The following is a 15,332-nucleotide window of genomic DNA, read 5'->3' as shown; positions in this document are numbered from 1 at the left end:
TCTTATACTCTACATACACTCTTTCAAAAATATTCACACTTCACAGAAAATTTCAAACATCTATGTTGCGGTTACCTTCCTTGTAAGAAAATGAAACATAATAGGTGATTTCGAAACGTTGTATATTGACTTTGGCCATCGAGATGCAACATATCAATAATTATTTAAGCCTGGGTTTGAAGCCAACGTCTCATGATTGAGACCCGTGAGCTCCAACTACTTACCTCCTCTTAAACGTGCGCGTTGAAATATTATCTTATCTTTTAAAGTAATTGAGTTTACCTGTCGCTTTAATACCATCATTAAGGGAGAACACTAATTTCCTCAGACACCAATTCGGAAATTATTTTGACGTACTTATTTTAAATTATAACTTGTTTAGATATCGTGTGTACTAAATTATTTCTCATTAGGCTTTGCACTTCCGAAATGAAAAGTGCCTCTCCACAGGAGAAGTATCTTTTTCTTCTTCTTCTTCTTTTTCTTGTACAGCGAGCAGATCTCTTTTTTAGCCGAATCGTAGGCCCGGGCTCGGTAAGAAGATGCAGAGGGGCTTTCACGAGCAAATGATAGTGGAAAGGCTTTATATAATTGGACGTATTTATGCTAAAAGGAGATATGTGCAAGTGGAAAGATGGGGTGTGCTCGTTAGTTGGGTCATAAGAAACAATGTAAAAGTGGATATAGCTCCTTTTGAGAAAATTGAGAAGCGGGATTTGACATTAAATCAAAAGGAGCTAAACGCCAAAATATGCTAACTCATGAGCCGCGGGCATGGCAAGAGAGCCTTGTGGACAGGGCTCACGAGTTACAGCGCCCCGACGACCATCTCCCCGTCGTTAGAGTGCGCACTCATTGCCGCTGACGTCACTGGCGCTTTATATTCCCCATTCATTCTTATGGCCCGACCACTAACGAGCACACCCCATCTTTCCACTTCCACATATCTCCTTTTCGCATAAATACGTCCAATTTTAAGTCTGTATAGGTATCAATGCGAAAATCAAGAAAAGCCGCACTTCGATTACAGTCCTTCAAACTTTCCGCGAGTATGTTATTTTTTAACTTATCATTACGTGATATTTTTCAATGAAATATGCAGAGCGTATGTTTTTGGAAAGCAAAGTTGAACCACGCGAAAGATCATGCTGAATACTGACCAATAATATATCGAGCCAATAATATATCGATATATTGTCGTTCAATCGTCCTTAGAAAAAATGTACATGAGAGGAAATCTGCGGCGTTACAGATCAAGGTATCGGTTATCGATATATCTTACTCTTGTGAAATAAAATGATAAGAATAACGTGTAACGCAGTGCCCATAGCGCCTGAGGCGCGAAGCATCGGAGGGGAGGGGTCGCGGTCGTACCGCGAAGCGGTCAGGGGGCTGCCTCCCGAAAATAAATTTAAAATATATTTGTGTATATATTTAAATGTAATTAAATATATTTATAAATATATTTAATATATCTCAAGTGCGGAGGAGAACGCGTGGAGGTATGAGACCTCCGCCGCCCACCCCTCCGTTCAGGCACGAGGAAGTCTGGAAATCCTACTGCAGAAAATTTGTGAAAATTGGGTCCATCTGGATTTTAATTTATGTCATTTTCCAGCGAAAAAATCTAGAAATTCAATGTAGAAAGGTCTTTAGAAAGGCTAGTCTTTACTTGATTTATTTATTGAATGCAGCTGCAATTGGTAAAAAAAAAATTCATTTTAAAACTAGTCACGGGTAAGCGTAAGGTCCAGAACTGGATGAAAAATTGACGCTTGAACCCTTAATTCTTAAGACAGGGTGCTAAAGTAAAGAAGTTTGTTACAATTTCTCCTATCAGCCCCTCAGTTTGTAGAGAAATGGGAGACTAAAGTATCTCGAGGCTCCAAACACAAGGTGCCCATATCTCAGCTGTGCCTTTAATTTGGCGATCCTTGGATATTTGTACCAGTGTACCACCCTCTTTTCCTCAGGCTAGTTTTTGCTGGTTTAATGCATGCCTCTCAAGAGGACATTCTTAACCTCTTGGGTAAATCCTATCCTCGCGCGCCTGTTGACCCAGTCTATCTGCTTTTAACTCAACTGATACTTTATGCAGGATTCATGCTCATTTTCAGTGTTCAGCGAGTGCATACTGCATAGCCACTAGCCAGTCTTATGCTACATTGTATCGCTCTTACCAATCAAGAGGCTTACTTATTTTGACTTATATTTAACTTTTTAAACTCCGTCTACTGTTGATGGGATGTTTAGACGCTTTCAATTTTTATCGATACAATACGAACGAACACACAAGATGATCAATAAGGCTGAATTCCCTCGAAGGCTTAGTTTTTGTTTACCCACATTGTTTGAGGATGGAGTGAAGGGCTTCTTGAATCCTTCCCTTAGAGTTTGAAGACAAAAAAAAAGATAAAAGGGAAAAAGCACTTTATTATGAAAATGTAGGTGCTGCAGTTGAACTCGTGTGTTTTCCGAAGCGATGAAATTGATTTACACCATATTGTGCTAATTTCTCAGCTAAAAGTCAAATCACATGTTTAAGATGTAACCGTAATGCGGGATCAAAAGTGACTCTTGAAATTCATTCTTTGCACGAGACACTTTAGTATTTATCCTGGTTGTCTGTGTGTTTAAGATTTACGAATTAATTTTTTGGGATGATTAGATAAGGAAGACAAATGAGCTGCGCATAAGTACTAGCGTAAGACTCATTTCACTTGACGGTAAAAAACTCAAAGTTGGGAAAATTATAAGTCAACTTTTGCAATTAGAGGAGAGCATATTATTTCACAATCAAAAAGAACCCCGTAACATAGATGAACAACTGCTCCAGCCAAATATTCTGAAAACAAATTCGGAATCTAGAAGCGTACTTTACTATCTTTAAAATTTGAATGCTTTATTATCAGCGGGCCAAGAGAGATGCCGCATGTCTGCACTTTCAGCCCATTTAATGATTAACGGGCGTTAACAAAGTTCGCGAACCTGGCAGTTTCCTCGGTGCCTGAATTGGAGGAGTATGGTCTCGAACTGGGTCATACTCAGCGTGGGAATAACCCTCCGTTTAAGGATAAAGGATTTAATCAGTCAAGCTGAAACGAATCATATCGAAACTGCTTGAGTAACGCATTGTTATCTGATTTCTTACGTCAAGTATTTCGTGGTATGCGCAAAGTGCATATTGGAAAGTTCCCAGAGATCGGATGAGTGATGTGAAACCTGCCAATATATCTTACCGGATGTATTCAAATGTGGGTTATCAAACAAGACTAGATACTGCTTTGGGGCATAAAGAGACTAAGGTTGCCTCTCTAATGAGGAGGTACATTGATCCTGCTCATCTCTTCAAATAGGTTGAAAAACCAAGAGATTTGCAAACATTCGGAGGAAACCTTGAAGAACCTCAAAATAAAGGCTTGCGCCCATTTTCGGTGCCTCGTGTCAAAGCCGGATTGAAGGGATTTCAGGTTCCTAAAACACAGTCTTCCTTTTGCACCTATTTCAAGAAGGGGGGGGGGTACGATACTGGTAGTGACCACGTTGAGGGGGTTCAGGGCCCTCCCGTGGAAAAATTTGATGCGGGGGAAAAATTTGATGATGATAGGGGTAAAAGGAGACATTTCAAGCGGAAAAAATTCATAAAAGTGCACTTTATGTCACATCGAAATGTCTTGTTTGGTCTTACCTTGAAAACGACGATTAAAGCAAAATCTGATAAAAGTTTGTGGCACCTAGGCGTGTCCTCCCGATGCGCCTAAATGGAAAATGCAGCCTTGCCCCCTTGAATCCTCTTGAAGAATTTAATTTAAATTCAAACTTTAAAAGTTCCTCTCCCTTTTGGGATGTAAACAAATCGGGATCGAAGTTCTGAACGAGGTGAAGGATCGACAAACAGTCGGTTATTTTCACTTTTGAATCGTAGCAGCAAACAAACAGACAAACGATTAACAGGGTGTGAGTACGTGTAATTGAACAAGCGTCACACACTTGCACTCAGATAAACTACTGTTCCGTGTGTAATCAGCGTGAGAAAAAAACGATTTCCTTTTCTATATTTGCTTGCGATTAGTGGTTTTAGAATGTATTCCTCTTGTTGATCAACGGATTACTCAGCGAGTTTTTGGTTTACAATCACTGATGAGTAACACACCAAATAAGTAGTTGCTACTTCTCCTACGCAGTAACGCAATGAGGCCACCACCGGGATCAACTCCGATGCTACTCCAGCATCATATCTACGGGTTGTAGGTTCATGGTATTTTATAATAATAAAAAAAATAATTAAGAAAAGAAAGAAAATTAAAGGAAAGAAAAATTAAAAAAATAAGATAATCAGATCCTCTCGATTCCCATGAATTAGAGTGAAAATGTAACACAAAAATCATGCCCTGTCCTGCGTGAACGTCACACGACTCATGAAAATAAGGAGCTTAACAATCACATAGAATAATACGTAATGGGAGAGCTTAGACAAGTACATGGCCGGATTTACCTACTTGCCGCCCATGGGCTGCCTGTATTTTGCCGCCCTCTTCTCATTCATTTTGAAACATCAATAAAAACCATCAAGTGAACGTGCCGGAGCAAGAGGGGTGCATAAGACGCGTTCACTCGTGTTGGACACATTTTTTGCGTAAGCCCTGTCAACACTCCTAGCAAAAGTTCACGGAACTTCGCGCGAAAGTTCAGGTCCGTAAACCTATCTCTGTGGGGACAAGGCCTTTCATTTGTAAGAAATGAACTAAAAAATTAAGAAAGAACAGACATAAATGTGGTTTAATAATTTTAACTTCCGCCGCCGTGCCGCGCTGACCACTCGTGTTTGGCGCAATGCGTGAAGTTTTCATGTAGTCTTGAAGGCACTGTGAGTTTCACGCCGCGCCGACCGCTGTTGACCGTACTGTGTTTGACGCAATGCGTGAAGTATTCATGCAGTCCTGTAGGCGCTAAAATGTGTTACATGCTGACCGCCGCGTCTAGGGCTCCTCCTTTTCATCTCAAGTCCTCGTCATCATTTCTCTTTGCGCCGCGCTGCTCCAGGCCAAATTACGTGTTTGATTTTTCTCTTAACTCAACTAATTAAAGGTGTGCAGTCTTTTGTATTACCGAAGTACGACAAAATTAGAAATTAATGAACTTTCAGAAAATTAGAGATTTTGTCACCTTTTCTTGTTTGTAATTTTTTTTCTGAATCCGATTTTTTTGTATCTGCATTTAAAAAAATTGCAAAATTTACCGCCCCCTAATTTTGCCGCCATGGGCCGCGGCCCATGTGGCCACCGCCCTTAATCCGGCCCTGGACAAGTTCAATTCATTTTGCACCACTTTTTATGATGTGCATTTTGATCTCGTACTTTTTTAACAACTACAACATATGGATATGAATCCTGGCACGTTTCCTGTATATTCCCGAAATTATCATCTAACATATGAGAAAATTTTATTTTTTGTTATTATAGGATTGGAATGAAAATATTGGCGGAAATGCATCGGTAGTGACTATCGAAACAGCCTTAGATTATGACCACATTGCAGAAATTAAACATAAGGAACAAGTACGTATGCTTTTCACGTAAGGTTATTAATGCATGTATATTGAAAACTAGTGAGTGCCGATGCTCCGGTTATATCAAAGGACATGCTGTTAGACGTCAAAACTGCAGAAATTCAAATTTAAAAGCTGCAACCTTCAATTTCGCAAAATGAGGTTATTTAAATAAAAAAATGAAAAAAAAAATCATTGAAGTTATGCAGATCACAAACTTAATGCAGCGTTGCTTTTGAGCATGCAATACTTGACTTGGTAAATTCTAATATTAAGTCTGACGCTGCAGTATCAAACTGTATGGACTCTTGAGCGATAAACTATACAGACATTGAATACACAAAATAGCTTATAAAATAGTGTATTGAAGGTAAGGTCTTGTATTCAACCATCAATCGAATCCAGGGGATTCATTTACGCACATGAGGCGGATCATCGCTCAAGAGGGAATTTTTGCAAAAATCGAAGGGAAAATCACGTGTGTTTAGACTAAAGCTGAGTATCGACATTGCATCATGGACATGCGGAAATCAGCAACAAACGGTGAGTGTAAATATCAACAGGCCAATTTAGTGATGACACTTTATGGTCCAAATTGGCATTCACACGTGTCATGTAGTCTTTGCTCTATAAATAATTGGACATTCTGATAAGATATTCAAACTGCAATTCGGAAGTTGTCACAATTTTGAGTTATCTGTTAAGGCATTACATTAGCTCTCACGATTAGAATGCGTAGGCTATGAATTGGTGAGAGACAACAACTCTGAGATCTTCATCCCCGTCTAAAACCTATGCATGAAGTTTTCTAATCTCTCATTTTATTATATCTTAATCGGCGCTAAGAAGCTGAGCATTCATATTTGTGTGTCTGAAGCTTCTACCTATTTTATTCGGCAAACGTTTGTACTTTTGATGAAATGCCGCTAAGAGAGAGGGAAAAATCACCTGTGGGCATAACAAGAAGATACCCGTCATCTCACATCTGTTTGGAAGTTGGTGGTTGTTATACCACTTCCTCGCTGGAGAGTGCAGTCTTGGACCAAGACTCTTGGCTAGCGAAGAACAATTTCTGAACGACATGAAATTGCTCATCAAATTGTTCATGATGATGCGCCACTGAAAAAATCTAACCAACGATGCAACTTCATCAACTAACGATGAAGTTAGAGATCACCAAAAAAGGAGTTGGTTGCTTCCCACGCTGCAAGGACCGTTTCAGAAACTTTGATCTCGATAGATACGAGGTTTCTGTTTCACACCCACCCAAAAGTTCTAAAGGAAACTAAATTTCCTTTGAGCTTAGCATTGGAAACCCGATTTTAGACATTGGCCTTTAGTACGAGGCTTCTTTAATTACGGTTGTCCTATCTTTATACCTACGTCTTTCAGGAGATATTTCTACGTAACTTATACATTTAAATTAAAAGTTCCTGACAGTATCCATTGAGTTGCGATTATTCCGTCAGGTTCGCAAAAAATGCTTCCATTGGTACACATGCGTAAGAATACCTCGGCCTCTTTTGCTTTTTACTGGGTATCTTATTGCACTTGCAACGGGAGCAGCGTGATGAAATGTAAATGCCGCGCTAGATGCAACAATTCGTGCTGAATGGCTATCCGTGTTGCGTATTAACTAGAATGAAGGCGTTTTGGTTCCTCTTAGCACGTGGTTATGATGACCTAGAATCCCTTGGTCCAACAGGGAAGTAATTATTGAGTAATAATTACGTAGATAACCGATAGGGCATCTCTCTGGCGGCGAAAGCCTTGTTTTGAGGCGTTAGAGTTCCGCTGGGTTTTTTTCATTTTTTATTTTGCGTGTTTTTCTTATCCGTTGTGGACATTTCGGCAAAAACACGTCGGGCGTGAACGTGGGAAGCTCTCAGCGATTCATATACGATGCGGCATTTTAAGCCTCACTAGAAACGCTGAAATGAGTAAAAGTTGTCTCGTCTTACTCCAGCCGCGAACACTCTCCTCATTTTTCTCTTGGAAAATTTGATGAGTAGCAATGCAAAATGTGACTTGATCCTTTAATTGGCTGTCAAGAATCCGCATCCAGAGACAAACTATACTTGTTGTGCATTGATTATCAAACAAGTTCTTTATTTGTCTTTACTCTAGACGTACTACTCTAGAGCGCGATGTTGTTCATAACGCGCTTCAAATCTATCTATGATAGAATTCGGCCTTTGTAATCAAGATTTCTTTTCATGGCCTTTTTTATTGGTCAATGATGGAGTTTTTTAGCCATCGTGCGTGAAAAGTTCAGCTTAAAGCTGATATCTCATTACAGAGGGAAAAAGCTTACACACAAGCACAATTCTCTCTCAAAGAGATACGCTGTTTGGAGCGACGTATAGTTACGTCCATTCAAGAAGGCAAGTGCAGACGCGTTTCGGCCTTGTTGGGCCAATCCTCAGAGTAGTGCAGTTTTTTATTGGTGGACATCTTTGTAGACCTGTTGGAGGTTTAAAATCGGGTCAATGAAGATCTGTGACGACAGAACATATTTTTGCTTTGAAATTATTTCAACTCAGTCAATGCGTTTTTTGGCAAAGGTAATAAAAATAGCATTCAGGGCTGGGACGTCTTCATTTTTTGCCATTCAAAAATTCTTAGTAGTTTATTCGGCACTCTCCATCAGAGTATAATAGATGAAGCATTGCTCAAGCGGCACTCAAAAGGCGGGTCTCAATCTAGATTTGAGTGACGTTTATACGGTATCAGCTAACAATCATTTGGATGTTTAATGCTGGAGGCTTACCGTAAGATTAGACTCCTTCAAGCATCGAACAAATTCAGCCAAAGATTTACCCATATGCGATGTTCCAATAATTATTATTTAATTTGGAGCAAAGTGAAATCTCGCTCGAACTGATCAATGACACTCGATAATTTTAAGCATTAAAAGAGGTTTAAGTCATGCATTTTCCACTCAGTAGATACATATCAACACCGTGGAACTATGGGAGATCACTCTCGTACGTACTTCTTTCCAAAATAAAAGTATAGATGAAGAGCACGTACATATACTTCACTTGAAAACTGCACTGAGCTTTAACTCTCAGATTCCCTTATTCTTCACTGAGAGTGCTCCGGAATATGGAAGATACTTATTACTTCTTTCATAAAATTCTGTTTGCACCATATGTACTCTGTCAAGACCGCTGGTCTTTGCTTCCTAGTCCCTATGGATCTCTTTTGAGCTTATGAAAACTACTGATGCGGTATCATAGTATTTCCTCATTGCACGTCTTGCGGTTTTTGGACTAACATGAGATGAAGAAGGGCAAAAGTATCATTTATGTATGTTGTTCTCTGCGCGAGTCAATTGAAAGCTATTTTGAAGTTTTTGACGGGAGAAAACCTCAGAGTTGTATGAGCCCACTCACCACAAATTGACACTGACTAATATGCGTTATTTTTCTCATTTAAGCTGTGGAATGGAAAAAGCAATGGTTCGGTCCCAGTTTTCCAGGAAAAATTACGAAATGGCAAACTTTCCAACGTGACGAATAAACGAATAGTAAGTCGAATATAATTTTACGCAGCAAGTTTCCACATAAAAACGCTGTGCTTATTTGTTAATGGTTTTTCATATCATTTTGATGGCTGGAATTCATTCTTCAGTGAAGGTCGATCAATAAAACAGCTACCTATTGATTTTGATAAACAATGTAGAAAAATATCCTTGGTCATGAATAGTGCGGAGTCTCTCATCGACTTGTGCCATCGATTCAATGAGAAACTCTTATAAATACCCTCTCTTAGCATTATGTGTAAAATACAATCGGTTGTGTTTTTCTTGATCGGTTGGCATTAGCGATCATCGCAAGACAATAATTGAAAGGTGAGTTTCATGAAAGTTCGTGTATTCAGTTTTTATTAATTCTCATGTAATAGATATAGACAACTTCTCGTCGGTAATGTCTACTTCTTAAATGGAAAACTAATTAGAATCAGTCATGCATTCACAACTCTGGAAAATACCCCCAAAAAAATGGATGCTCAAACATTGTATCACTACATTTTTAATTTTGATCAATATCGTTATCATAATGTGCGTCCCTTACAATATCTCACAGAAAAAATCAGAATATACGTGGAGAGTGTCACAAATAAAAGAGTGTAACAAAAATGTTGGAATTCCCATATTAAATGAATTTAGAAACAAAAGAATCTCATGCTTCACTACCTCTGAAGAAAAAAGAACCCCTCTTTACGCTGTTTCTTAACACACAGTTCGACAAACGCACAAACTACAAGGACTGAGACTCTTGCTGCTTTAAATATTGAGAGAGACATTTAAACTGATGATTTAGAGAGACGCACAAACTAATTTATCATTTACGCAGCCGATTTGTGGGTTGTCCCGGTGAAGCGATTCCACTCAAATTTCTCTCGCGGAGAAATACATGGGAATGATCCCATGTATATGCATATGCACGAAAAAATATTATTTCCCGTGCAGTGATCAATATCACACTTTCATATTACCCTCCTCAAAATGAGGAAATTATCCTTGATGAGGAAAAATCCTGAGTCATTTAAATATTAATAAGAATTTCCATACCTTCAAATTTACTCCCGTTCCAGTCAATCCTCCAGTGTATACCCCGACACTGCCGTGCTGGGGAAGAATGCCGTATCTTCTGACATTGCCATATTTCCTTCATTGAAAATTGAATTTACTGGGAAAATTTTGAATATTTTTACTGAAAATTTCCAGAAAATATTGGTCGCAATTTAATCTGAAGTATCTAAACATTTCTAGGAAAAATATGCATAAACTTCGTCAAAAATACATTTTTTATCCGGGGAAATCTGATTTGAGTGTTCATATGGCGTTCCTCCTTAGCGCGGCAGAACGGTTGTCTCCTTTTTTCTTCATCGGGCGTTAAAGTCTCTGCCAAGGCTATGACGTTTTTGAACACCTGCGGCGAATTCTAATATGTGTCTAAAACTAATTATGTGTGTCGCAGGTAATTAGTCAAATCAGGCATTTAGTCAAATAGTCAAATAATCTTACTTGGATTGAAATTCTGATTCTGTTGCTAATTTTAGACAAAATAATTATACTCTCAAGCTGATAAGGAGTTTCAGTAAAAAATGGCATCATTCAGTTGTAAATAAATTAAATCTAATCCTTAAACGAGCTTTCATCTCGGGATTTTCAGCATGTCTTATAATACCGACTTTTTAAAATTCTGAAAGTTAAAATATATGAGGAGCATTTGCAGGGCAAAATATACGAGATAAGTTGGTAGTTTTGACGAATTATTACTTTCAAAACAATGGAAACTTAATAGTCGCTCGTTAAAAACACACAAGTGTTTGTAAAACATGAGAATTTGACTATCTGCCAAGTGATTTGCCGAAATGCGTGATCTGACTATTTGCCTGCGACATGTCGTGTGCTTGATGAATGAGTGTGATTTTGAAATCTTAAAAGGAGGACGCTGAGAGCAGTTTGGAGTTGTTCTGCTACAAGAACGGATCGGCCGCGGCGCCGCGAGGAAATGCGGGAGCAGGAACCGGACACGAGGTGAACACATCGGCGTCATGGAACGGCCTCAACGGGTTGGTCAACGGGCCGGGGTCGGAGCGACTCAACCCCAGGGACGAACTCCTCGTCGAGAGCAGGCGCTACCGCCACTCGAGGAGCTTATCCCTGTCGGTGTCCCTGGACAAGGGCAACGACTTCTGCCAACTTTGCCGACTCCGAAAGAAGAGTACAGATAGCGGCAAAGAGCCAGGCCTCGGCGGCTTCACCAAGGCTCAGTGGTTCACTATTTTGGCCATCGGTCTCGTCGAGTTCATCGGCTTCTGTTCCATGTCTATTATGGCTCCATTCTTCCCTAGAGAGGTAACAATCCACTTCAAATCAGTATCCAGGCCCAAGGAACAGTACCGCCTGAATCTCAATTTTGACGAAAATCAATTAGCCACTTTCCCGCATTCTTTAGTATAGCTGATTTTTTTAGTTTTTTCCAATTCCGCATGGGAGCTTTGTAAAGACGCTGTAATGTACAAGAGAGTGCAAATTTAACCGCTAAATTACAAAATGGCCAAGTTTTTTTTTGTCCTACAAGATCGTCAGTTTCCAGATAGGCCGTATGCTTCCTTAGCCATCGATATTCGATATGTATGTCTCATGACCACAACAGTGACTTAGGCTCGGATGTAAAGTAGGTCCTTGTCAGCCTCTTTCCTCAAAAAAGCTTTTTGCAGTTTATATTGTGTTTAATGAACATTAAAAAGGCTTTGAACATAACATTCTGAAATGAACAATTTTTACCAACATTTTTATCAGAGAAAAAAACACTAAAAAATGTGGCACTGACAAGTGTGATCTACTGATGAGGTCTGATACGAGTAAGAACCTAAACGTTACAGATCTCTCGGTGTGGCCCAGCTTGATATCCTAATGCATCTACCTGAACTGGAAACTCTTCCTCCTCAGTTTTGCACTCATTAGAGCTCAAATGTTTGACTGATTTAACATTTTTGAACTTTTGGCCTTGCATTTCCCGCTAAATAGTGTAAACGCAGCACTACTTTACCACCTTTGAGAGAAACTCAACGCTACAGCGATGGAAATAGATGCTTACAATGGATTACAAGTATACTAAACGCGAAAATAAAATAAAATTTTGATTTTGACAAACTTTAAAGTAGGTATGTGCCTACGTGAAAAAGTCATCAGCGTGAGGGAAATCATTGCAAACCTTGGAAAATATCAATTTTTAAAGCCAAAGCGTTGAATATCACTGGAGGTTTGTAAAACTGTTCCTCTTTATGATGTTATGTTAAATCCTACTTGAACACTCCTTTTAAGGTGATGTAAAATACATGAGGCCTGTCCGAGGAAAGGAGCTGTTTAGGAAACGCCTTTTATCGGGGCAATATACCTATAAAGAAGAAGGACATATCTACACTACATGCTGCATTATGAGTTAAGGGGGGGAAAACCTATACCTACCTCTGATAGTTTAGAATTGCTAATAGATATGTATAACATACGGTCGCACAGCATATGAGATGACCCTTTTCCAAAATTATCGACTATCCCTTGAAAAAAAAAATCCAACCTTCTCTGCACTTTAACAAATTAAACTTAAAATTGTCACCGGAGGCGGTTATTGTTTTTTTCTGTAGACTTTATCTTTATTCTTCACGTTATATTTGTGTATTTCTTTTTCAGGCTGCAGGAAAGGGAATGAACGTCGCTTGGGCAGGATTTGTATTCAGTTTTTATGCTTTTGTAATGTTCCTCATGTCTCCTGTTTGTGGGAAAATCCTGCCTCACACAGGAGCAAAGTTCCTTTTTTTGTCAGGAGTTTTCATTGCAGGATGGTGCAATATTTTATTCGGGTAAGAGTTGATCTTCCGCTTTATGAATAGGTAATAATGTAAACTTTGTCAACCGTTTGCTGGATTTCAATCTACTAATTTGCTCGTCCAATCACAATTAATGTGATCTGATCGAATCGCTGTCTGATTCTAGGCTTACATTGATGTAAGGCCCTCTTCACCGTAAAGAAAAACTTTTCCAAAGTTTACTAAAGTTCAGTTGTACCGGTAGTGTGTACTAAGTTTACAAATTAACGGTTCCAGTTTTGAGAAGGGTGAAGATGGTTCTGAGATACAGCTCGTGAAATACTTGCTATGATGTATTTTTAAAAAATTAACTTAGAAAAATTGTAGGTACAATAGTGACAATGACTGATGTCTAAGCGCAGAGAGAAAATTTGCTCTTTAGATATTTAAAAAGGCTGATATCAGGACGCGTGGAAAGTATAGTCACATTTAAGTATTAGTGAACGATGTCAATGATAATTTTGCAAGTTGGCTGCACTGTTTTTCCCCCCCATTTAAATCCACTAAAACTATCGATTTTAGGTAAGGCAAGTTGCCTCATTACGAATCGATTGTTTTACAAACATTTAAATGGAGAAAAACAGCGCTACTAACTTCCAGGAGTCGCCACTGAACGGATGTACTTATAGTCTGATTCGTTCGATTTTATTTTGAACATAATTTGGTTCAGGATTCCTGAATATTCTTTCTTCATCGATGTTCGCACACGTGCCCTGTCGGAATATTTCTTAGAGTAGAAAATCGCTCTTTGAACAAAATTGACTTACCCAGATCGCATTTTTAATAATAGATTTGTTCTCCTTCCGCAGAGCTCTACCTCAGATACAGAACGACACAATGTTTGCAATATTCTGCTTTATCGTCCGAGGATTTGAGGCATTAGGAGCAAGTGCATTCACCACGGCCAGTTTCGTGTTCGTAACTCACTTATTTCCCGAAAATATCGGCACTGTTCTGGTGAGGTGTGATTTTAATTTCATTCGCGAAAACGATTTTAAAAAAATATATAAAAAGGGGTATCAGTTAAAATTAAATTGAACCATGCATTTTCCTCTCTTCTATTGTTTTTTTACTATTTATTTTGTGGACCGCTTGCAAGGAGCATTACATGCGAGAGCTCTTGATCAGAGGCCCAATATGCTCGTGTTTGCCCTATGTATTCTTTGGAATAGCTCGTTTTCGAAGAAAACCTCGATCTTCCAGAAAATTAAGGGGATCACTTTGAGGCTCGCTTTGCGAGCCGCCATGAAGTGGCGTCATCGAATCGATTAGTCAATTCATTGTTTTTCTTAAATGATTTTTTTTCATTTGATTTATTTTTTATGTTATTTTCATCTGCCTTTGATGGATGAAAAACATTTGTTTGCTGACTGAGGAAGAAAAATAATGCCCCGACGAAGAGAAAGTATTCTAACTATGTAGGCTGCTACGATAGTAGTTTGTCGTAAGGGGCCATCCACAAATTACGTAAGGCACTTTTTCCCATTTTAGACCCCCCTCCCCCTCGTAAGGCACCGTAAGGCATCCCTTACCCACCTCTAAAAATTATGAAGGCTCGAATGACACCCCCCCCCCCCCATTTTTTTTCGATTATCGCAGATCTAAGCATTTTTCACCTGTTTTTTTATATTGGTCATGTAAATGTACTGATGGGATTCAAAAATTTGCTCCCATGCACAGCAAGTGTTTCGAGTCATGTTAAATGAGACTGATCACAAGTTTTTCATTTTTATTTTTTAGGGAATCCAAGAGACCTTCGTTGGACTCGGAATGAGCGTTGGCCCAGCTCTAGGAGGAATTTTATACGCGGTACGAGTGATTTGATTTCTATATACTGCTTCTTTCAGAAATATTTTTTCACACCGTTATCTAATTCCTAAACGACAAGAAAAATGTTAAAAAATCTTACGAATCTTAAGAGTAGGGCAATCATCGTAGATTAAAATCAGGAAAGTCAGATTCAGATGTTTTTTGCTGATGTACACTTTTCCATAGAGGTCGTTTCAAAGTGACTCCATTTCATCTCAGGGGTGTAATTAGTGTAGCTTTTTATTTGTATTCTAAAATACGAGTGATTAATTCTTACCACACGGTGGAGTTTTCTTTGGATGAGGGGCGTTTTCTTTTTACGGAAGAAATATTTACATCAATTTTTCGTATTTTCTTCTTCCAGTGGGGAGGATTCGCTCTTCCGTTTTACTTGGTTGGAGGAGTCATGGTGGCAGCTTTGCCATTATATATGTGGCTGTTGCCCTACGTCTACCAAGGTAACTATTCTCTTCTGTCTCGTTCGCTGGATAATAAAGAACTCATTTGCTTCTCAAAAGAGAATCCTGATATTAACCCGAATCTGTAACTATAAAATTTGAGAAATTGAAAAAAACTTCAATTCAGTTAC

At 38.9% G+C, this 15,332-nt stretch overlaps 1 protein-coding gene across 1 annotated transcript in view; it reads left to right on the top strand.

The window, feature by feature from the left end:
- LOC109034607 (MFS-type transporter SLC18B1) overlaps positions 1-15,332 on the top strand; it is a 32,181-nt gene that overhangs the window by 11,633 nt on the left and 5,216 nt on the right. The window contains exons 2-8 of the mRNA XM_072305632.1: positions 5,463-5,558; positions 8,991-9,080; positions 11,007-11,420; positions 12,759-12,928; positions 13,744-13,891; positions 14,675-14,743; positions 15,108-15,201. Coding sequence (XP_072161733.1) covers positions 5,463-5,558; positions 8,991-9,080; positions 11,007-11,420; positions 12,759-12,928; positions 13,744-13,891; positions 14,675-14,743; positions 15,108-15,201 — 1,081 coding nt within the window. The remainder of the gene's footprint in view (positions 1-5,462; positions 5,559-8,990; positions 9,081-11,006; positions 11,421-12,758; positions 12,929-13,743; positions 13,892-14,674; positions 14,744-15,107; positions 15,202-15,332) is intronic.

This window comes from Bemisia tabaci, chromosome 1 (genome assembly GCF_918797505.1).
Source record: "Bemisia tabaci chromosome 1, PGI_BMITA_v3".
Lineage (NCBI taxonomy): Eukaryota > Metazoa > Arthropoda > Insecta > Hemiptera > Aleyrodidae > Bemisia > Bemisia tabaci.
Note: the sequence above shows the minus strand (reverse complement) of the source record. Positions and strands in the feature narration are given on the sequence as shown.